This window comes from Cucurbita maxima, unplaced genomic scaffold, assembly GCF_002738345.1.
Source record: "Cucurbita maxima cultivar Rimu unplaced genomic scaffold, Cmax_1.0 Cma_Scf00001, whole genome shotgun sequence".
NCBI classification, from domain to species: Eukaryota; Viridiplantae; Streptophyta; class Magnoliopsida; order Cucurbitales; family Cucurbitaceae; genus Cucurbita; species Cucurbita maxima.
In genome coordinates, this window is record NW_019272017.1 from 9417909 (window position 1) to 9440030 (window position 22122).

General features: G+C 37.4%; 4 protein-coding genes and 1 long non-coding RNA gene across 10 annotated transcripts in view; 2 read left to right on the top strand and 3 right to left on the bottom strand.

Moving 5' to 3' along the window:
- LOC111492953 (serine/threonine-protein kinase-like protein At5g23170) overlaps nucleotides 1-1367 on the bottom strand; it is a 1627-nt gene extending 260 nt beyond the window's left edge. Inside the window, exon 1 of the mRNA XM_023142497.1 lies at nucleotides 29-1367. Within this exon, the coding sequence (XP_022998265.1) occupies nucleotides 106-1104 (999 nt within the window). The 5' untranslated portion in view covers nucleotides 1105-1367 and the 3' untranslated portion in view covers nucleotides 29-105. The remainder of the gene's footprint in view (nucleotides 1-28) is intronic.
- Nucleotides 1-22122, top strand: part of LOC111493399 — a 631558-nt gene that overhangs the window by 87933 nt on the left and 521503 nt on the right. The gene's annotated exons all lie outside the window — the stretch shown is intronic.
- On the top strand, nucleotides 6212-8275 carry LOC111492636 (transcription factor TCP8). Its single transcript, XM_023142019.1, has one exon. The coding sequence runs from the start codon at nucleotides 6505-6507 to the stop codon at nucleotides 8059-8061; it is 1557 nt and encodes a 518-aa protein (XP_022997787.1). The 5' UTR covers nucleotides 6212-6504; the 3' UTR covers nucleotides 8062-8275.
- Nucleotides 10104-15325, bottom strand: LOC111492932 (protein EI24 homolog). Of its 3 annotated transcripts, none has more exons than XM_023142464.1 (12): nucleotides 15041-15322; nucleotides 14727-14792; nucleotides 13741-13891; nucleotides 13314-13366; nucleotides 12916-13044; nucleotides 12751-12814; nucleotides 12474-12559; nucleotides 12302-12384; nucleotides 11399-11475; nucleotides 11149-11264; nucleotides 10570-10679; nucleotides 10104-10450 (listed from the first exon to the last, which is right to left on the bottom strand). In XM_023142464.1, the coding sequence occupies exons 1-11, from the start codon at nucleotides 15160-15162 to the stop codon at nucleotides 10613-10615; spliced, it is 1014 nt and encodes a 337-aa protein (XP_022998232.1). In that variant the 5' UTR covers nucleotides 15163-15322; the 3' UTR covers nucleotides 10104-10450; nucleotides 10570-10612. The 3 variants fall into 3 exon arrangements, with proteins under 3 accessions (XP_022998232.1, XP_022998222.1, XP_022998243.1); XM_023142454.1 differs by having other exon boundaries at nucleotides 10104-10456; XM_023142475.1 differs by lacking the exons at nucleotides 10104-10450; nucleotides 10570-10679 and having other exon boundaries at nucleotides 11145-11264; nucleotides 15041-15325.
- LOC111492890 (probable magnesium transporter NIPA4) lies at nucleotides 16339-20852 on the bottom strand. Of its 3 annotated transcripts, XM_023142405.1 has the most exons (10): nucleotides 20659-20852; nucleotides 20309-20464; nucleotides 19851-19907; nucleotides 18739-18829; nucleotides 18502-18662; nucleotides 18280-18407; nucleotides 18057-18194; nucleotides 17067-17159; nucleotides 16727-16832; nucleotides 16339-16641 (listed from the first exon to the last, which is right to left on the bottom strand). In XM_023142405.1, the coding sequence occupies exons 2-10, from the start codon at nucleotides 20460-20462 to the stop codon at nucleotides 16535-16537; spliced, it is 1035 nt and encodes a 344-aa protein (XP_022998173.1). In that variant the 5' UTR covers nucleotides 20463-20464; nucleotides 20659-20852; the 3' UTR covers nucleotides 16339-16534. The 3 variants fall into 3 exon arrangements, with proteins under 3 accessions (XP_022998173.1, XP_022998164.1, XP_022998180.1); XM_023142396.1 differs by having other exon boundaries at nucleotides 20309-20852; XM_023142412.1 differs by lacking the exons at nucleotides 20309-20464; nucleotides 20659-20852 and adding an exon at nucleotides 20012-20267.

Consider the following 22122-nt stretch of genomic DNA (forward strand, 5'->3'; position numbering starts at 1 on the left):
TTTTTTTTTTTTTTTTTTTTTTCTAATCCCTCTCCCCGACAGCGACACGACACGACACCCTCTGACATTTGACCCAATCCCACTCTCTTGACCACCACCGCCGCATCAGCAGTTCGGAGCACCTTGGCGGCTGCTGCACCACTTCAAATTTGCCTCCTTTTTCCGCCGCCGCCGTCTTCTCATTCCAACCACCACCGCCAACCTCGACCAAACCCGGCTTTGAAACAACTTGAACTGTTCTATGCAACAGCAACTAGTTTCCATTTCCATGGCCTCCAAAATCTCCCCCATCGACGGCCGCTTCCCCTGCTCCACACACACGCACCGCCCCGCCAATTCCACCGCTTTCTGCATCCTCCCCGCCAAATACTCCGGCAACGCTATCCTTCCGTCGTAGATTCCGTCGAAATTCCTCCGTTCAATCAACGGCCTCGCCCACTCCACAATCGAAGCAGGCGATTTCGAGATATCCATCGCTTTCCTACCGCTAATAACCTCCAACACAACAACCCCAAAACTAAACACGTCGCTTTTCGTGCTCAATTTACTCGGTGTCGTGTAACAAGGATCCAAATACCCAATTGTTCCGGCGGGTTGACCGGCGTAGCTCCGGAACTCCGATGGGGAGACAGCCAACCCAAAATCCGCCAGTTTCAAATTCCAATTCGAATCAAACAGGATATTCTCAGCCTTGATATCTCTATGGATAACCAAAGGATTAGCTTGGTGAAGAAATTCAACCGCACGTGCAATCTGCGTGATGATCTGAAGGCGTTTGGGCCAAGTGACCGGAGCAAGGAGCAAATCATGGAGGCTACCATTAGGCATGAACTCCATTACAAGAAGCTTGTTATTAGCAGAGTCAAGACTGGTGCCAAGAAAGTTAACGACAAGAGGGGTTTGGCGCAGAGACCACAGCACTCTGGCTTCGTTCTCCAACTTGGAATAGTCGTTGGTCTGTAATGGCTTCTTGACAGCAACCACCGTGTTGTCTTTAAGTATGGCTTTGTATACAGAGCCATGCGAGCCTTTGCCTATGAGGCTTGCGGCGGAGAACCCATCGGTGGCGCACAGAAGCTGTTGGTACTCAAAGAACTCGATCATTTGGGCAGGCTGAAAGGGAGAGTGGGGAATTATTGAAGAGAGGAGAAGGGGAGTGAAGGAAAAAGGTGAATAAAGAGAAGGGGATGCAATCGAGGGACAGAGCCACGCCCACGACCACGCCCACGACCACGCCCACTAGCTTGTTGTTAGCTTTATTGGGGCCTCCACTTCCACTTCCCATCGCAAATTCTTCCCGTACTCGTCTTCTATGCCTAATTTAATAGCAACGATCAGCAGGGGGCTCTGCTGCGTTGCGTTGACATTGCCAAATCTGACCCTTTTTTTTTTTTTTTTTTTGTTAGAATGGACTTTTCCATTTTAATTTGGATGGAACATTGAATTTGAATTATATATATATTTTTTAGGTTAAATTAATAATAATATCTCTTACTTTTAATTTTCAAAACTTTTTAATAATATCTTAAACTAAAAAATACTATTATCTTTTGTTTTTTTTTATTTATTTATTGATTAGAGAAATAGTTAATATTTATTCCAAATTAACCTTTAATTTATTTCAAGAATATATTTAAAATTTTAAAATAGCTTAAAAAACACTAACTTTTAAATTTGTTCTAGCTTTCAAAATTTAATCAATACACTTTTATTTTATTTTTTAATTTAAATTACCTTTAAATATTTTTAAAGGTTAAAAAATATCTTTGTTGTTTTGTATATAGATGAGAATGAAGCGTTTCTTATTAGAGTATAAAAATCTTTCTCTAATAGATGCATTTTAGAAGTGGACGGCAATACGTAACGGGCCAAAGCGGATAATATTTACTAACAGTGAACTTAAGCTGTTACAATGATATTAGAGCTAGCCATTGATGGTGTGCTAGCAAGGACGTTGGGTTCTTAAAAGGGGTAGATTGTGAAATCTCACGTCAATTAGAGAGGGGAATGAAATATTCCTTATAAGGGTCGGTAAACTTCTCTCTAGTAGACACGTTTTAGTATCGTGAGACCAGTAGCCATATGTAACAGGCCAAAGTGGACAACATTTATTAGTACACGATTAAAAAACCCTCATAAATTTTGTAACATTATTACCAATTTTATTATGATTATTATTATTTGCATAAATGAAGAGGTAGTTGTATTATAGGAAGTGAATAAATGGGCCTTTCTATTATTGCTTCAATAATTTCTTACATATTGAAGGGAGGAGATGGAAGGCTAAGCAGGCTAGCTATATTTGGAAGGCCGGGCCCAAAGATGGGCCTAGGCCCAATGGAGTAGATTAAGAAAGCCCAAATGAAGGAGGGTAATTGGGCCTTGGAGGTTATGGGATCCATGATTACGCGCAATCAGAGGCGGCGGCCCCGCCGTAAACAATGGGAAGAGAAAAGGGATAGTGAAATGATAAAAGCATGTGAGATTACACGTGTGAAGGAATGCAATCATTTCATTTGTGTGAAGGACCCCACCTTCCCCAGACCTCCCAGCTTTGAACCGCACCGCACAATGACGTATCTCTCTATGTATATTATCATTTATCACTCCCTCTGATTCGAACCTGGGACCCACCAATTCAAACCTCGTGCTCTAATTTAACTTATCAAATAAATATATCACTTTTTTTTTTCTTTTTAAATTTAATATTGCTTTATTTCATTTATTTAAAAAAATTAATTTGAAATTGATTTTAAAAACTTTATAAATACCTTTAAATTAAAAAAATATATATATATATATTTACAAAAAATAAAAAGCTTTATCTGATCTTTAATAATTTTTCAGTAAAATATATATATATTAATAATTAGGTGTGGAGCAATCAATATTAATGATTTAGGGACGTGAAGTTACTGAACGGTGAAAGGACATTCACCTTTCCATAGGCTGTAATTAAGTAAATAAGATTCGACTTTTACCTGACTTCCGTCTCTATTGGCATCGCATCTTTTCCTCCACTAGGTTTTCTTTCTTTCTTTCTTTCTTTCTTTTTTTAAATGATTTTTTTTCTCATAAAAAATAAAATAAAATTTATTGACATGTTCTCGTGATGCTAATTTTATCATGGCTTGTCTGATGTGTTAGATGAACACGACTCTCCATAATGATATGATATTATCTACTTTGAGTATAAGCTCTCATAGTTTTGCTTTGAGTTTCCCAAAAAACCTCGAACGAATAGATATAGTATTCCTTGATTATAAACTCATGATCATTTCCTAGATTAACTGTGGGACTTTTGTCATCTAACATATGAGTCTTATATTAGAGTTAAAAAAAAATGAGAAAATAAAACTTGATAGAATAATTCACATTTATTGAACCGTTGTTATTTGTCATGCTTATGGAGACCAAGAAAAAGGTCAGTCAGTTATAATGAAAGCAGCTTATTTCATAAAATTACTCAATAAGACGAACATTAATTTATTTGTGAAATCGAAAGTTTTCAAATTTAAAATAGTAGCTTTCAGACTTAAAATGAATTTATTGTTGTGTTTCGTTTTGAGCTCAAGAAAAGCATCAAGTCTACAATGGACTAATATCGGTCTCTTAACTCCTCTTGCCTTTTAAAGATAGACATCTATCTTATCAATTATGAGATGCTTATTATACACAACTATGATACAATATAAGGTCCAACCAATTTTGAATACGTGACAAACATGTAAGACACGTAAAATTTCAAATTTATTGCCCATAATAGAATGCCATTATGTGAGCATATGTAATAAATAAACGAGATCTTGAAGATCCACAAAAATAATAAATAGATAATAGTAAAAATGAAAATAAGCTTCGGTTTGATTTATGCGTTAATTTTAAAATATAATATCTATATTTGTATTTAATTTTATAATTATTTATTTATTTATTTAGTAATTTTTAAAAATAATTTGGTTTGAGCTAAAAAAGGAATATAATCCAATGAATGGAGGTAAATGAAAGGTAAATGAAAGGTAAATGAGTAAAAGTAATTAATGAGGGTGAAAAGGGAAAGGGAGGGTGAAAAGGGGAAAGTGGTGGGAACAGAAAGAAATGAGGATCAGCACTGGAAATATCATTGATGGGATCTGCATCTGCTTCTTCCTAAATTTTTTTAATTTTTTAATTTTTTAATTTTTTAATTTTTTAATTTTTAAATAAAATAATTATTAAAATATATTATATTACCTCACCACAACAGACATATAACACTATTAATTACTACTCTCCACTACAATTCTCTGACACCTCCTCTCCCCTTCTTTTTTACTCTTTAACACTTTTTTCTTTACTTTTTTACTTTTTACTCCATCAGCCAAATCAAATCTACCCTATCCCACGCTCCTCGATCTTTCAAATGTTACCGCTCGTAGATATTGTCTTTTTTACTTTCCCTTGAGACTTTAAAAAGAAGGTTTTCGCACTCTTATAAATTGTGTTTTGTTCTCCTCCCTAACCAATGTAGATTCAACTTTATTTTGTCGAGTTTGACTGATAAATATGAAAATTGGGTTATAATCCAATTCGACTCTACTGTATTTTTAAGATTGAAAAATTAAGAAGGTTAATAATGCATTATAGTTTGTGAATGCTTGGTATTTTAGTTATTAATATAGCATGTACGTGTTAAAATATAGTCAAATTGTAACAACTCAAGCTTATTATTAGCAGATATTATCCTCTTTGTGCTTTCCTCTCAAGGTTGTAAAATGTGTGTAGTATAGATAGAGTTTAGCCATACTCCGAACAATACCTCACGAGCTCTAATACCATTAAAAACAATTCAAGCCCATTGCTAACCGTTGTATTTGGGTTTTTTCCTCAAAATTTTAAAACGCGTACTAGAGAGAATGGTCGGTGGGTTAGAGCGGTTACGATTTACATATTTGGGACGGGTGGAATTAATTAAATAATTAAAAGAAAAGGAAATGAAGTGGTGGACAGCTTGGTTATTTGTTCCCACTTTTTTTCTATCTAATTTTCTCCTTCCGCCAACTTTTTGGTTATTTGGTTGCTTAAAATAAATTCTAAAGGCATCTAATATTTAAAGTATATAAATTCTTCAGACATTATTATTTAATTCAAAAGATTTCCCTTATTTATTGGAAAAATAAAGGAATATTTTCACGCATTTTTAATTAAAATAATAAGAAAACATGGGAAGACTTTGATGAAGCAGTGTGGCAGAGAGAATGTGGAGCGTGATTTTCATGTGAATATATATATTAAAATATAAAATATATTGTTTAGGGTTATTAAATTATTAAATTATTAAATAATAAGGGAAGGATTGGGGTGCGTGGAGATATCAAAAGGGAGTGCCCCCAGTGAGAAAGGAAAGAGAAAAGAGAGGGGAAAAGGAAAATAATATATAATTTATTATATAATATAAATATAATATATAATGCGGAGCGGGTTGGGATGAGCTGTCGGACTATGCATTAGATGCTCTTCTTTTATTTTTCTTTTTCTTTTTCTTTTGTTAATCCGGCCTGCGTTGGCAGCTGGTTGCTAATCTGGAAGGAGGGGAAATGACGATAATACCCCCTCGGCGAAGAAAAAACAAAGGTAAAAGACGAATGGAAAAGTGGGTTGGTTTGGTTTGGTTTGGTTTGGTTTGGTATGGCATGCACATATTTGGTATCAGAATTGTGAGGAAGGGTAGAATTGGCAATTAAAGTTACCGTTGTAAAAATCTTTTCGAATTTGTTGGATTAGTGATCTAAGTAACCCAAGTAAAGTTTGCTGAAATATCAAACATTCCGTCACAATGTATCATTAACATCGGTTACAAACATTGAATATTCTTAATCTTGTTAAAGGTAGGGTAGGATGAGGACGTGGTCCTATCAATTCACCATGCATTATTAATATCAGTTACAAACGTTAAATATTCTTATTCTTTTTAGAAGTACTGGTAAAAACATAAACCCACCAACTGAATCAAAATCTAACCTAACTTAATAATGTGATCCCACCTGAATAGAAAAGGACGTGTCTTAATATCATGAGGTTGACGATGATATGTAACGGGCATTTTGAAATTGTGAGGTTAATGGTGATATGTAAACATCTGCTTAGAGTAGGGTTTGATTTGAAGGGGGAGAGGGTCCCCCACATGGCACTGCCACTGGGACTAAGACTGGGACTCATCTATTTCTCTCTCCAATTCACTGTTGTTTGTCATGAGAGTGAGAAGAAAAAAAAAAGATCCAAAGTTTAGGAAGAGGAGGGTGAATCAGAGAAACCCAGAAGCTAAAATGATACGGTCATGGTGGTGGTGGTGGTTAATAAGCAACCTCCATTAATTAACCCTCCCTTCTCTCTCTCTCTCTTCCCGGGGTATTCATAGACATAGCAGAGGTAGGGAAGAGCCATGATCAACGGTTCAAACACATAGCTCAAGAACACCAACAAGAACAAGAACAACCACCAACAAAATATAAAGCAGCAAACCAAATGGAACTTACAGATATGCAGCAAAGCAACAAGCAGCAGCAGCAGCACCATCATCACCATTCAAACCCGAACCAGAAGCAGCCGCAGCCGCAGCAGCAGCATCATGTGGTCCCTTTCGATGGCAGATCAGCCGCTGCAGGAGGTGGTCCACCGTTCATGGGCTCCATCTCCACTCTTGTCTCCCTCCCTCCTCCTTCTTCCTCTGCTTCTAATTCTTCTTCTTCTTCTTCTTCTTCCTCTTCCTCCGCCGTTGTTCCGCCTCCTCACCTCCTCGATGCCTCACTCGTCATCGCCANCAGATCCGATACCACCACCAATCCTTCTCCTCGATCTGCCTCCGCCTCCGCCTCCGCCTCCACCTCCAACGCCAACGCCCTCAAGCGTTCTACTAAAGATCGGCATACTAAGGTCGACGGTCGTGGCCGACGCATCCGTATGCCGGCTACTTGTGCGGCTAGGGTTTTCCAATTGACCCGCGAATTGGGGCATAAGTCCGACGGCGAGACCATCGAGTGGCTTCTCCAGCAAGCTGAGCCTGCGATTATCGCCGCCACTGGTACTGGAACAATCCCTGCTAATTTCTCCTCCTTGAACATTTCCATTCGTAGCAGTGGATCCACTCTCTCTGCTCCTCCCTCAAAATCTGCTCCTCATTCCTTCCATGGCGCTTTGGCTCTCGCTCACCATCCCAACGCCTACGAGGAAGGCTTCGCTCATGCTGCTCTGCTAGGGTTTCACCACCACCACCACCATCAGCAACAGCAGCAGCACCACCACCAACTTAATCTAATGACCGCCGATCAAATTGCCGACGCTCTCCCCGGCGGCGAGAGCGGCGGCGGCGGCGGAGGAGGAGGAGACTCGACGGATAACTATATGAGAAAACGCTACAGAGAAGACCTGTTTAAAGAGGACACGCAATCTCCAGGGGAGAGCAGCGGCGGTGCTGGATCTCCCAAAGCGATTAAGAGCGATCTGCAATTAGAGAAACAACAATCGCAGCAGCAATCAGCATCCTCGAGCCTACTCCGTCCTGCGACTGCGATGTGGGCCGTCGCTCCAAGCAGTGGAGCGAGCAACACGTTTTGGATGTTGCCAGTAACAACAGGATCAGGCGGAGCAAATGTAGGAAGCTCTGGAGCAAGCGGTGGTCCAATGGAAGCTCAAATGTGGCCATTCTCAACGAGTGCAAACACATTGCAGGCTCCATTGCATTTCATGCCAAGATTCAACATCCCTGGAGGCGTCGAAATTCAGGCGGCGGGTGCGGCAGCAGGAGGCGGAGGAAGAGCCGGCCAATTACAACTCGGTTCCATGCTAATGCATCAACAACAGCAACAGCAACAGCAACAGCAACAGCAGCATCAGCAGCTTGGGCTGGGAGTATCAGAGTCCAATTTGGGAGTGTTAGCAGCTCTGAATGCTGCGTATTCCAGAGGCGGGTTCAATGCTAATTCAGATCATCACCATAATCATCATCCATTGGAGCATCATTCCAACGCACCGCAGCCTCACGCAACCGATAGTGGGGACGAAGATCCAAACACTTCCCAGTGACAAACCCAAAACCAGATTAGTAAGTGTTATTGCGTACCCCCCGAACCCCTTAATTCTTTGTTGTATAAAAGAAACACACCTTTGAATCGCCCTACCATTTAACATTCATCTCTTCTACACATTGTTGGGCTTTTTAATCCACATTTTCCATCCCCCCTTCATTCGGATCAATTCAACGATTGATTTCAAGAACAAAGATTCGAAGGATTGTTTATCGTGTGGGGGTGATTTCTTTTTCCATGTTTTTTTTTTTTTTTTGGATAATATTGACGATGAAGATGAGGAGAGGTAGGGGTTTTGTTTTGTTTTGCTTTGCTTTGCTTTGTTTTGTTTGAAATGTATTTTGTTGGAAGATTAGGTAGATGATTGAGAGTGAGACTGTACAGGAGGAGATTTCTATTTTATATATATATATATATATATGTTTTTAATTATAATATATATTACCTTTTTTTTTTCTTTGTACAATAAATGCATTGAATTTGAAGGGAAAAAAAAAAAAAAGGAATTTCATTTGAGGGATAAAAAAGAAAAAGAAAAACTCAAGGGAGAAATGTTCTTTGTGGCTAAGTTGTGTTGTTTTTCTCACTTTTTGACCCTTCGCTGCACAAAAAAGCATCTCCTTTTTCCATCCTATCCCTTGAAAACCTATGTTTTTTTTATTGGGTGCTGTTATTAGATTAGATGCAAATTTGAACTAATAATAAAAAAAAAAAAAGTGAGAATTAGATGCAAAACTTTGAACTGTGAGAGTTAAGTTATCTAGAATCTCGACCTGAAAACGGAATACTCGAGCCAAGGAAAAAAAACCCCTCGGTGCATGTTGCTCATGACATAGATAAATCCATTATTAATTTGAATGTAGCTCAACTCGTATTTACTCTGATTTTTGTTTTCAAACCAGACGTCACTAAATAAACATTTGGTAAAAGACAGAAGTATCAAATGGTAATAAGTATTTTTATTCACTGAATTTACAATATAGATTAAAACGAGTGTACAATAAATAAGGAAGTTGAATACTAAGTGGGTCGGCGACATTCCACGTCACATTTTGATTCAGTCAATTTAAATTTAATGGTAAATAAAGCATTCCATCACATCAATGCATAAAACAAAACAAGATTTTGAAACGTATAGAATTAAATGGAAGAGGAGGAGGAGGAGATGGGCAAAAAGTCGTCAATTGGGTTTGCATTGTTACAGTATAATAAAAATCCAAATCCAAATGGGCAATTTGTAATTTAATGGACTCATCATTTCCTATTCAATTCAGCTGTTCCCCAACATACTCATATTTTCAATATATATATATATATATATATATCTTTCTTTTGAAAAGAATAATTGTCTTTTTTGGAAACAAATGGCAAAGAAAGATCTCAAGAATCTTAAGTGAATTCCCAAAACCACTCTCAACTAAATATATAATTATATCAAATCATAATACCCAATAAGCAGACAGGCAAATTTCATGATTTTATAAACACCGAGTTCATCCCGACTTTATCTACTAAACTATGCTCGATTAGAATCATATTAAAATAATTAAAATGAGTGGAGATGGTGGATCAGAGTACATCAGCCTAACATCTGGCAGGGGTGGGGAAGAATTAAATATGGAGCTTACGTGGACCAATCACATTCATGTTAGGTGTAGCTAGAGTCAGTGGATAAGTGAGTAATAAAAACTTTATTCTTACTTCCTTTCTACTTCTATATTCATTGCAGATTCTCATATGTATGTATGTATGTGTGTATGAGCATTCAAATGTGTTCCATTTCTCATTGACCAGACAGGAAAAAACTCATAAATTGATACCTTTTGCCATTTGCTGCTTTCAACTTCAGCCCCATTTTCCAGTTTCTCACAGAGCTTTATTGAATAAACACAACGTATCTATCTATCTGCAGATGTAAAAGATTTGAAGGATGTAAATCAGCTTAATTAACTCCTTTTTCTGCTTTCTAATTATACCCAGAATCAGTTTACCTTCTTCTCACTACCAACTTATGAACAAGTGTATACTCAATCCATCAAGTCAAGGCAGAAGATCGCACATCGATTCTTATCAACTCTATCCACTATAAGTTGTTCATTCTTGATTGTACATAATTCACACATTGAACTGAAGCAAAGAGTTGGAACAATCTTTCTACTAAAATAAGTTATTTACATTACTTAACGAGGTTACAGCAAAATTATCACTTGGCATCGTACATTCTTATCTATCCGCCCAATTAATTGCATACCTATTCGATATTCACACAGCAACCAATCTTCCAAACTGGTTATGAATCTACCTATGGTTGATCTTCACCTATGGTATCGTTTCTGTACGGATAAGGGAGGAATCACTTGTAGTATCTGACTTGAGCCACTTGGATTCTGCTCCATCAGATAGATTAAGAATTGAGACGATATATTATGCAGTAATACTTCATAAATAAATGAACATGCAGGAAATATTCTGAATAGAAGGCAATGGCTAATGAATTTTGGCTTACTGTTCATAAAACGTATATGTATTGACCCAGACTCCAGAACTTGTTATAGTTCCTTGTTTTGCTGCATCTTTTCTTGTGATTCATGAGGGAAGAGAGTCAAGAGCTTCATCCTACAAGGCCAATCAACATGGGGAAAAAACATTGGTAGGCAATACTAAAGTTTCCCTGCTTCACGAACAGTTCTAATCTAGTAAAGTTCAAAATATCACATAATTGAAGTTTTTCAGGTTTTCCATTCGTTGGTTCAATCTCTACAATTTATTGTACTCTTATACTACAGAGCACAAAGTCATAGCCTCACTAACTAAACCTCTATCTATTATCTTCGTGAAGATGAGTTTCTTTCTTTTGTCCATTTTTTAGACAGACTCTGCTGTTTTTCCCCGTTACAACTCCAGAGAGATTTTGCAGCATTTGCTTAACGTTAAAAACATCGTTCCTTGTCACATTTAGTCAACTTCTATTCTATATAGATACAAGAAATTATTATTGGATCAGAAATCCAAAGGCTATTCGAATAGTCCCAGCAAACTATTCTATTTTGCAAATACAAGTTTAGCGTGAAGAAAGACAACTTACGACAATGTATTTGCAGCATAGAAAATTGGAAGCCTTCCCAGTCCTGCACATTTCCAAGTTGTTCTCTGTGAATAAATATCCTTCTCGGCAACTGAGCCTGTGGCTGTCAGAACAAACTAAAAGGCATATGGGATGAAACCCAAACAAAAGAACCGTAAGAAGTGAGTATTTGAGGAAAGAGAACATCGGTACAATTTTAAAAGGAAATGAGTTTGTGTGTGAAGAGAGGGAGACAAATGGTTCCATTTACCAGTGGAAATAAGATAGCCATTACTCCATAGCTCACAAGTGGTGAGAAGAAAAATATCGCAAGAACGCAAGGACTACCTGGAAAGACCATTAAACTGATATGCCTCAAACTTCTTAGAACTATAACGTATTGTTTCAAATCACAACACTATGGTGACCATGACAAGAAAAGAGAAATGAGCTCAATTTTAATTAAATAATTAAAGACACGAGCCTTAAGTCAAACAAAAAATAAAAAATAAAACTGTAAAATATGAAATGAAAGTAAAATGTCATGAGAAAGGATTTAACACCATCAAATACTCGATATTTGCTTCTAGATCCACTGCTCACATTTGTAACAATTTTGTCTACCAAGAAGTTAATGTAACTGCCAAGAGCCAAGATATGCCAATTGAAAACTATAATGGTGGTTGTCTTAACTTAGGGAGTGAGAGAAGCCAAGAATAAAGAAACCTTGAATTGTACAGAAATGATGGTAACATACGAATAAAATCTCAGGTAAATAGAGAAATGGCTCCTTGAGCCAAGCTTGATATCAAAACTCTTAACCCCTCTCTCACCCTCCCCACCACAAATTTGTAATGATTCTTTTTCTTAGTTCAACAATGTGGATGTGAGGATTCAAACATTTGACCTTATGCCTTAACCAATTGAGCTATATCCTAGATCTATCGCTTTAAAATATTCCAATCATAACAAACAAACTTAGTACTCCTATCAAACTAACTAAATGGCCATCTCACTGGAAAACAAACAAATTAATCTTTATAATCAACCTTCACATCATATGGAGCTGCATTGGACTATTTAACAGCAGATTTTCCTTGCTAATATTCAAAACCGAAACTAGCAAACTATAGCAACTAAAACTAAATAAACCAATCAAGTCATGGAGTCCTACCAAAACCAGCAAAGAAAGCCCAGTTAGACTCGAAAAAGTCCAGCCTTCTATCCAGACTCACTTCTGAAAGATTCCACTTGTACCTACAAGTTAAAGAATTGAATTGAATTGAATAGTTCACCAAGTGAATAGTCGATGCACATCATAAGTTATAAGGGAAAGCACCACATACTCAAAACAATAGTAGGCGTACATCCAAGAAAGAAGCATAAAATTGAGTGTCTTTCCCACGAAAGGCAAGAAACCTGTAGCATAGACCTACATGTATCAGAAAACAATTTAGACATTGGATACGAGATGAAGAATGTGAATGTTATATTAACTGCAAAGAAGCAACTCAGCTTCTACAAATGCTCATAATAAAAGAAAGATAACCACACACAACCAAATGAAGTAGAAAGAAACAAATATAAGAGCATCAAGGAAAGACATAATTTCAAAGCAATTACCTCGAGGAAGAAGGAGTTGATCAGAAGTAGAGAATATAGCTGCTCTCCTATTCCTATTACAACCCTGAGAAAAACTTTAGGTTAAACAAGTATCAAGCAAAAAAGTGCATCAAACAAGCAGCAAAGAACTTTCAGAAATCACCAATGACCAAATTAAAAACGTACCTCCCCAATCCATTTGATTTTCCTGTTTGAGCAGCATTGGAAGATCCATCGTTTAGTCCTGAGGGGTCCACTGTGGTTGGCCCAGATTGTCCCATTGCAGCAAAGCCATGTTTAGCAATATCATTGTACCTGGACCAGAAAGAAACTCTTCAGAAACTTCAAATCAACAAATGGTCACTTTGCAAAAACTACTAGTTGAACCTGCTCCATCTGGATGTATGAGTCTACCAGACATACGTCAGAGATTTAAATGTAAGCATTAACTGAATAAAAACTTAATCATGAAACTATGTGGCTTGAAGAATTCATAAGCATTAGAAACCTACTACACCAAATTTGAGGCAGAATTGATAAAAGAAAAGTGTGAGTATGAGTGAAAATAGAAGGGAAAGAAATACCAGATATTGCTCAGAATGAAGCTGAAAATGTACATTGGATAAAACCAGAACAACTGCAAGCAATATTCACAAAAACAATTAGTCGGTAAAAAAAATTGAGATGAACACAAAATAAATAAATATGTTATCCAAGGTTCTTGATTGAATCATGTTCAGTTATTACATATAAACCAGTTAAGTACAACAATCATAGTATGCAACCATATTGAAATATCAAATAAATTCTCCTGTCAAACGGAAATATTATAATCCATAAGAATATTATTGAACTGCAAAAAGAAAAGTTTATAAGCGTACGTGGTTCGTTTTTTTCCAATTAATTTTGACAGAAACTGTTGGAAAAATTAAATAATCTGTGATGCATGCCGGACAAACAACTTCTTAATTAACCCCACAAGTAAGAACATGGCATCAAATATGTACTTACATAAAAAAGTTGTATCAGTCCATGACGTAAGAAAGAATATAATTTTAAAGCACCACCAAATGCGCCCAACTTGTGAGAACCAATCATTGATTGCTGGTCCGGTAATATCCACTGTAGGGTTGGGATGACAACTGAGTTTAGGATCAATAGACTGCAAAAAAGGAAGCAAGAAAGCTGCTGACTTTTCGTTGTTTAACATTTTTTTGTTAAGAAACAAAAGATACAGGGAAGTGCTGATGAAAACTAGATATGTCAAAACAAGCTCTGAGAAAATTAAGGTCCCTCAAATATATTATTAATTTCTATTACAAAAAAATAAACCGTAGTCCACAAGACACAAGAATGTGGAGATCCCCCTCACCCTCAAGAGAGAAAAGGAGGGAGAGAAACTTTAACGGAAAGAGTCGAGAAGTAAGTTTCTGACTCAGTTCGATTAGACCACTGCCCAAGAGCCAAAACTTAGTTTTTATTAGATCCAAGACTGAGTTAAAAGCATGTGGAATAAAAAACTGAGTTACTGTTGTTATTTTTCGACATTATTGTGAGAAATGTTCAAATTCAATGATTTTGAGACGTTTGATCCGCGACGTCGTAAAACCGAAACCCTATTAAATTTTTAGACAATGTATGCATAGATTGACAATGATGCAGGCAAATTTCCATATCAATCAAAGGAAGAAATATTGTGAGTTTATAAATTCCTAAATTGAATAAAGTTCAAATTGGATAACTTCATCCCAATGTGGAGATGGAAAGAATGCACATTCCTAACATAGACTAGATCGTGCTATCCTATTTGGATTCCTTGCAACATATTACTAGTTAATAAGTTCTTAAAGAGCGTAATTCAGAAACACAACAGAAGAGCCGACAAAAAAAAGGCAAATTGGTTGTTTATTTGAAACGGAAAAGTGGGAACAAGAGTAAATGCTATATCCCGAAAATGATGCGCAGAGAGAGAGAGAGGGAGGGTCGAGTAGAATTACCTTCCTAAGAAGATCAAACCATTCAATAAAAAACACTGACCCGTCCGGATCAAAAGCTTTTTCGACCTGAAATACATCTTCAGATGATATTATAAAAACAATAACAAAAGAAGCGTAATTCATAGTAAATAAGTAGAGAAAATCCTTCTTCTTTCACCTCATACATCCTTGAGAAAGCTTGTTAAACTCAATAAAAAGCAAAAAAGGGGGGAAAAAACATAAGAATTAGTGTTCATAGATTCCCGTCCAGTAATCTCAGCGATAGAAAATCAAACTACGAAGTTAAAGTACAAGTGGAAGACGCGAGATGGCACCTGCGACAGAGGATCACAACACGGTGAAGACAACAGGCGTCAATAAAACCTTCAAGCCATAGTTGAGAAGCCCTTCTTGCTTTTTCCCCAAAATCCTTAATCAGTGGTTCAGCAGAATTCATCGTTGAAATGCAGAGAAAATCAGGAACACCAAAATGTTTTGGGGGAGGGAGAGCCAATTCGATCACTGCTCCCTCAAGGTCGAAGATGGTCGAGAAGTCGAGATTGACTATGGTTCGCTTGCATCGAAGGCAAAAATAAGATTACCCGCGCCACGGCTACCGCCAAAACGACGACGTTTAAGTGGAATTGCACTGGACATTCGCGACGGCTTTAGTTGTTTTTTAAAATATTTTAGAATAAATCATTTCTCTAATAATTTGTTTTATCAAATAATATCCTTATTTACTTGACCCGAAATCCTTTGAAAATCACTAATTTGTTAGGATATTTTAAATAAAAATTCAAATTTAATCTCTTTTTTTCAATATTAATTAGCTTTTTTTTTTTTTTTTATGTATATTGGATTTTCTCGAGAAAAAAATTGAACCCAATAGCTTATATTCCAATTATTATGAAGCTATAACTTATAGCACATAAATTAGTGAATAGCCTAATCCAATCCTCTATTCTCGGGTTGAGTTGTTCAAATGTTTTATTTTTATTTTCAAAAAACTTATATTGATTGGTTGGGCATGCGGGGACGAAGCAGTGTGCAAGATCGAGAGCAGGCACGTGACGTTGCAAGTGCAAGCGAGGGTTATGATGCGTGCAACTATGAAGAGCAGTGTAATGTGGCATGGCATGGGAATACGATGCGACAGTGACAATTGAGACCAAGACCAGCATGGCAAGCGAGCAGCAAGCAGGCATGTGACGTTGCAAGTGCAAGCGAGCAGTGTGATGTGTGCACCTATGAGGAGCAGCGCAATGTGGCATGACATGGGTATACAATGCGACAGCGACAATCGAGACCAAGACCAGCATGGCATGCGGATACGAGTAGCAATGCAACATGCCTGGGCATGCAATGTGATAGATGGACCCCACGTAACAATGAAATCAATTTGATTCAAGTTGACCCGAAATTTTTTCCTCAAACACTAACCGCCTAAAAAAAATAACCCAACCTTACTCAAGCCTTCTGATTCGAGTTGGGTTTTTCTGGTTTTTGAGTTTGATGTACATATCTAGTTGCTTCTCGAAATGAGTTTCCTAGTTCAAAAGAAACTCGGGGTGGGACTAAGGACCTCGAACCTTTTTCCGACCATTCAATCCGAACTATATGAGTGAGCTTTGGTTTGTGTTTCTCAAATTAGTCCATTTGTAAATAATGGTTGTAAAACTACAGTCCTGTTCATATAAGGGGACAGAATTTGTATGAACAATGTAGTTGCTGAAACTGCATAGACGTAGGGAAAGAGAACCAAAACAAAAGCATTCCCCACTTCTATACCAGTTTTTCTTCAAAGAATATCATCCAATTGAGAAGGCTCAAGACCTCATGGATTCTTGCCGTCTTAGAGGTATGCCTTCCAAACCATTATATCCATCCTCCTCCACGTGCTTGGCAAGTCGTATTGGCGATGACGTCGATACGCCTGTTAGAATTTGAAAACCGAACGTATGTAAAAGCAGCCGACAGGGTCAACTAAAACGCAGTGAATAAGAGCCATAAGAGCTTACCATCAACCATGTCCTTTGTTTTGTGTAGAAGAAAGGTCCCTGAAAGAATAGTCACAAAGCCACACAATTCTGTGATCACTTGTGTTGGGCTCTGCCTATCCCAATCCTGAAAATGAATAGCAATTTTTGTTACCATCTCAGTATTGATATCTGCAACCAGCAGTTGTACAAGCCGAAAGACTGTCATATACTTGTTAGATTTGCATATATTTGAACCGTGAGCTCATTATGGAACACGAATCAATCAAAAACATGTATTTTGTACTTGAACGTTTTCTAAAGCATTTAGAACGTCATTTCAAACAATCCCACTCGTTCTCATTGAGAAACATGAATATACCTTAAACATGATAACACTTGCCAAAATGGTCAGGGATGTGAACATCACGTAGTATATGGGCGATACAACAGCAGTGTTGAAGGTATCAAGCGCCTGCAATGAGGAGGAAAAAAGTATCATAGGAGTCTTCATGAATAACTTATTTTTCGTGTTAAATTATAGGATCGAAAGAGGTACACTAGCTTTCAAGTTGAATGGACCATAAGTTGCATGAAACAGTGGCGGTGTAGTTATGGATTATCAGTCAAATCGTACTGTATTTGCAAGTTTTTTACTATTGAATTCATATAAATTCTCGACGATAAAAAATGGAGGAAGAAAAATGGATCAGTAACTTCCTAGCCCACCGCTAGCAGATATTATCCATTTTAACCCGTTACGTATCGCAGTTAGCCTCACGGTTTTAAAATGCATCTATTAGGGAGAGGTTTCCAACACCCTTATGAGGAATGTTTCATTCCCCTCTCCAACCGATGTGGGATCTCACAATCCGCCCTTCTTGGGGGCCCAGCGTCCTCGGTGACACATCACCCGGTGTCTGACTCTGATATCATTTGTAACAGCCTAAGCCTACCGCTAGCAAATATTGTCCACTTTGGCCCATTACAGATCGCTGTTAATCTCACGATTTTAAAATATGTTTACTAGGGAGAAGTTTCCACACCCTTATAAGGAATGTTTCGTTTCCCCTCTCCAACCGATGTGGGATCACACAATCCACTCCCTTGGGACCCAGCGTCCTCGCTGGCACACCACCCGATGTCTATAACGATCCAAGTCCACTGCTAGCAGATATTGTCCGCTTTGGCCCGTTACGTATCGCCGTCAGCCTAAAACGTACCTACTAGGTAAAGGTTTCCACACCCTTACAAAGGAATGCTTCGTTCCCCTCTCCAACCGATGTGGGATCTCATAGAATCTCTCGAAGATGGTAGTAGAAAAGGAGAAAGCGAAGCTCGAAAAAGAAAATAAACAAAAATGCTATCTTACCTTGTTCAGATAATTCAGCTGAGTAAGCAAAAATGTGGCTACAATTATAGCAAAAATCCAAGTTTGGGGATAAACGAGCTGATTGACTCCAGATAATGTCAACTTCATGGCAATTCCAAGAGCTTTAACACCCATAACCTACATGGAACACTAATTATTTCCTAAGCGTGTAAAGAAGGAAAGAAAACACAATGAGCAGTTTATATGAACATAGCATACTTACAGATAAAGAGCCTAAAAGGGAACAAACTCCAATATAAACCATTATGTGTGTCTGCCCATATTGAGGTATAAAGTGGAATATAAGTATAATTGCACAGGTTATGACCAGAGTCGCATACAAAAGAAAGGCTGCCATGAAAAAGAGTTCACTGTAGTAAGCATGAGACTGAGAAAAACAAAAGAATATACTGAAACAATTTATTCCAGGCAGCATGCTTCGTACCCGGCTCCATTGCCATTTGCCAAAGTTCTGTCACGGATTCTATTTCACGCTCTTGGGGAGCATGAAGAACGATGGCCGTGGAGCCAACCACGCATAGAACACAACCAAGAACTCCAAAAATGTGTAGCTTCTCTCGTAAAATGATATGTGCAAGAACAGCACTGACGGAAGAGATCAAGAATCAGCAGTGAATTCAACAAATTTAAACTTTTGGTTTGAGCAATCTTTGAGGCATGCCTGATTATTATGCTGAGAGCTCCGAGAGGAGTGACTAGTAAGGCGGGTGCAAATGCGTACGCCACGAAATTAGCAATTTCTCCAACAATCACTGTTAAAATGATAGTGATCAATCAGATCTAACTCCAAATCCACTGGTCATCTAAAGCTACACAACTATGAAGAACTCGTTTTGGTTGATGATTAGTACATAAAAATAGCTTGGTTTCGAGACTTAGAACTGTGGTAAAATCCATAATGATCCTATTAGTTAAAGAGACAACTGATGTCAAAGAGATTCATCAAGATTAGAATGGATGTTTATCATTGAAGACGTGACATATCTTATGCACCGAGAACACCAATGTAATGGTCCAAACCTACCACTAGCAGATATTGTCCTCTTTGGGCTTTCTTACTTCCCCTCAAGGTTTTTAAAACACATCTATCAGGGAGAGGTTTTTACACCCTTATAAAGAATGTTTCGTTCCTTTCTCTAATCGACATGAAATATCACAATCTACCCCCTTCGAGTCCCAGCGTCCTCGCTGTCACACCGCCCGGTATTTGGCTTTGATACCATTTGTAACATCCCAAGCCCACCGCTTACCGATATTGTCTTCTTTGGGCTTAACCTTTCGGACTTCCCCTCAAGGTTTTTAAAACGTGTCTGTTAGGGAGAGGTTTCCACAACCTTATAAAGAATGTTTCATTCCATTCTCCAATCTATGTGGGATCTCACAATCCACTCCCCTTCGGAGCCCAGCGTCCTCGCTAGCATACCGCCTGATGTGTAGCTCGGATACTATTTATAACAACCCAAGTCCACCCCTAGCAGACATTGTCCTTTTTGAGGTCTCCCTTTCAGGGTTCCCCTCAAGGTTTTTAAAACGTGTCTGCAAGGGAGAGGTTTCCACACCTTTATAAAGAATGTTTCGTTCCCCTCTCCAATCGATATGAGATCTCACAATAAGATAATCAAAGGAACTTTCAAGAAGCAATGCTTCTGCAAGTTTCAGAGTACAGTTCAGTTCAGTTTTTTCAACATGCTTTAGCCAAATCGAAATATCGATACAGTTGCAATTGATATCTCAAACATCAATAACCAATCCCAAAGAGTGTTTGAAGCTCACTTGTTATCATGCCCAACCACCACAATGGCTCGTATAAGTAAGTAAATCCGCCCGCTCCTGTAAGGAATCAATAAGCAAATTTATCACAAAACTAAAAGAAATCAATCAACTGGTGTCAAAGTGTTAGAACAGTGGGAAGGTGTGAGTAGATTTAATGATACCCCCTTAGATTTCACTCGTTGCCACATAATTTAGAAAGGAACTGGTGTTAATGATCTCGAACAGTTTCATTTCCGGTACCGATTCATTGGATGCGGATCAATATAGACAAATCTCTAATAACTCGAGACAGCAGAACATCGTTGGACGCCAATCCATATTGGAAAGGGCATTAAATCGACACCCAAATTTCCATATCCAATCAAAACATAATTGAATCTTAAACAAAGAACAGAAATCGATCTCAAACGAATCAGGGGAAGAAATTTAAACATCTTACAATTGCCAGAGAAGCATACCTGCACTGATTCCTGACGCTCCGGCCTTCTTCAACCCCTTCTTCTTGACAATGAAGCTCCCACCGATGAAGAAGCTGGAAGAAAGCGCAAGTACGAGGCCTTTGATATTATCCGAGGACATACCCTCGTGCCAACTCGGAGCCTCGGCGGCCATGGCTGCTAAAATGGGGGAAATTAGCTTAAGGAATCAACGAACCAATCGGAGCCTAGTTCATCGCAGGCGCAAAGAGGAGGGGGTTAGAAACCGTCGGTAACCCACTAACAAATATAGAAATGGGTTTAACTCGAAAGGGAAGATTTGAACATGGATGGAGCGAAAGATTGAAAAGAAGAGCGGCGGTGGGAATTACGAGGAGGTTGCTAAAGCTTTTGATTGTGTCGGCAGTTCTAAGAGGGGCCCCGGTGGGGGAGGGAAACTGGATACAGCTGGGGCGGTGCTTGGATTGGATCGGAAGGCCGTGAAGGCGGAGAGAGAGAGAGAGAGAGAGAGAGAGAGAGAGACGGAGAGATTTTTTTCAAAAATTGTGGACACTGCTACTCGCACTTGGACTCGGACTCAGAGTTGGAAGAGGTCGTCTCGCTATCCAATTTGGGTCTACACACAGTTCGTCCAGTCAGCACAACAGTCACAGAATCTAAACAAAATTATTTTAAGGTTAAAATGTAACAAATTAATTTATTGTCTAAATTAATTAAATAATAATCATTTCTGTTAATAATATACAATTCTGTCTTTAAAATAATTTTGAAAGTCGAAGAGTATTCTTTTTATTGGAATGAGGAGAATTTTTATTAGTTTATATTATATTTACCAATTTTTTTAATTTTTATCTGGTTTTTAATAATATATATATATATATATTATTATTATTATTATTATTTTTTTTTTTTTTGGCATGAGAATTAAAATGGACTAGTTGGCCACACCAAGCTTTATTTGTAATTTATGATTTTATCCTGCTTTTAATTTAGTTTTTATTTTTATTTTTATTTTTATTTTTTGTCGTGAACGAGGTCTGAGAATATCTCTTCAACGAATGACGATTGTTATGGGAAAACGATCGTGGTTGCATAAATTTTCTATTTTAATTTTTTATTTTAACGAGTTGTCTGTATATGGTTGTAAATATATTGATGAACTCTATAGTATATTATTTTAAAATAATTTATAATGGGTTGAATTGGATTGAAAATTCGAACAACTTAAATAGAATTCACTGTTGTCGTTAGTTTGTTGCATTAACAACTAAAATCTTATAAAATTCAAATATTTACAATTCACAACGCATCATTGATATTTATTATGTAATCATTTAAAATGTGATAAGTTTTTTAAATTTGAGAGTACATTCTTCATGAATTATTGTATCATATCACCGATACATATTAAATTTGCTTGTGTTTGTCAACGACTTTCAGGGGCTCACTTGACTTTTGTTGCGGAGCTAGTAGTCTTCCTACCCTTGCTTATTGTTCCACTTGTGATCCTGCATACTATAGAAGATTTTGAGGGATGTACCGGATCTCCCCTTCCTATAAAACCCTTGAAAAATAGAAGAGACGACAGTATTTATTCTCTTCTTTTATGTGAATGGTCGTATTTGTATTGAACATATTAATACGTATATTTGCCTTAAAACTAATAACAAATAAAAAATTTTAATTTTATTATAAATTTTGAAATTAAAATTTTAAAGAATGGAGAGAGATAATAGTTTTTTTATTATTATTATTATTATTATTATTATTGTAAAATTCAAATGGCAATGTGCAAAAATTAAAAATAAAATGAAAAAGAAAGTGAAAAGCAGAAA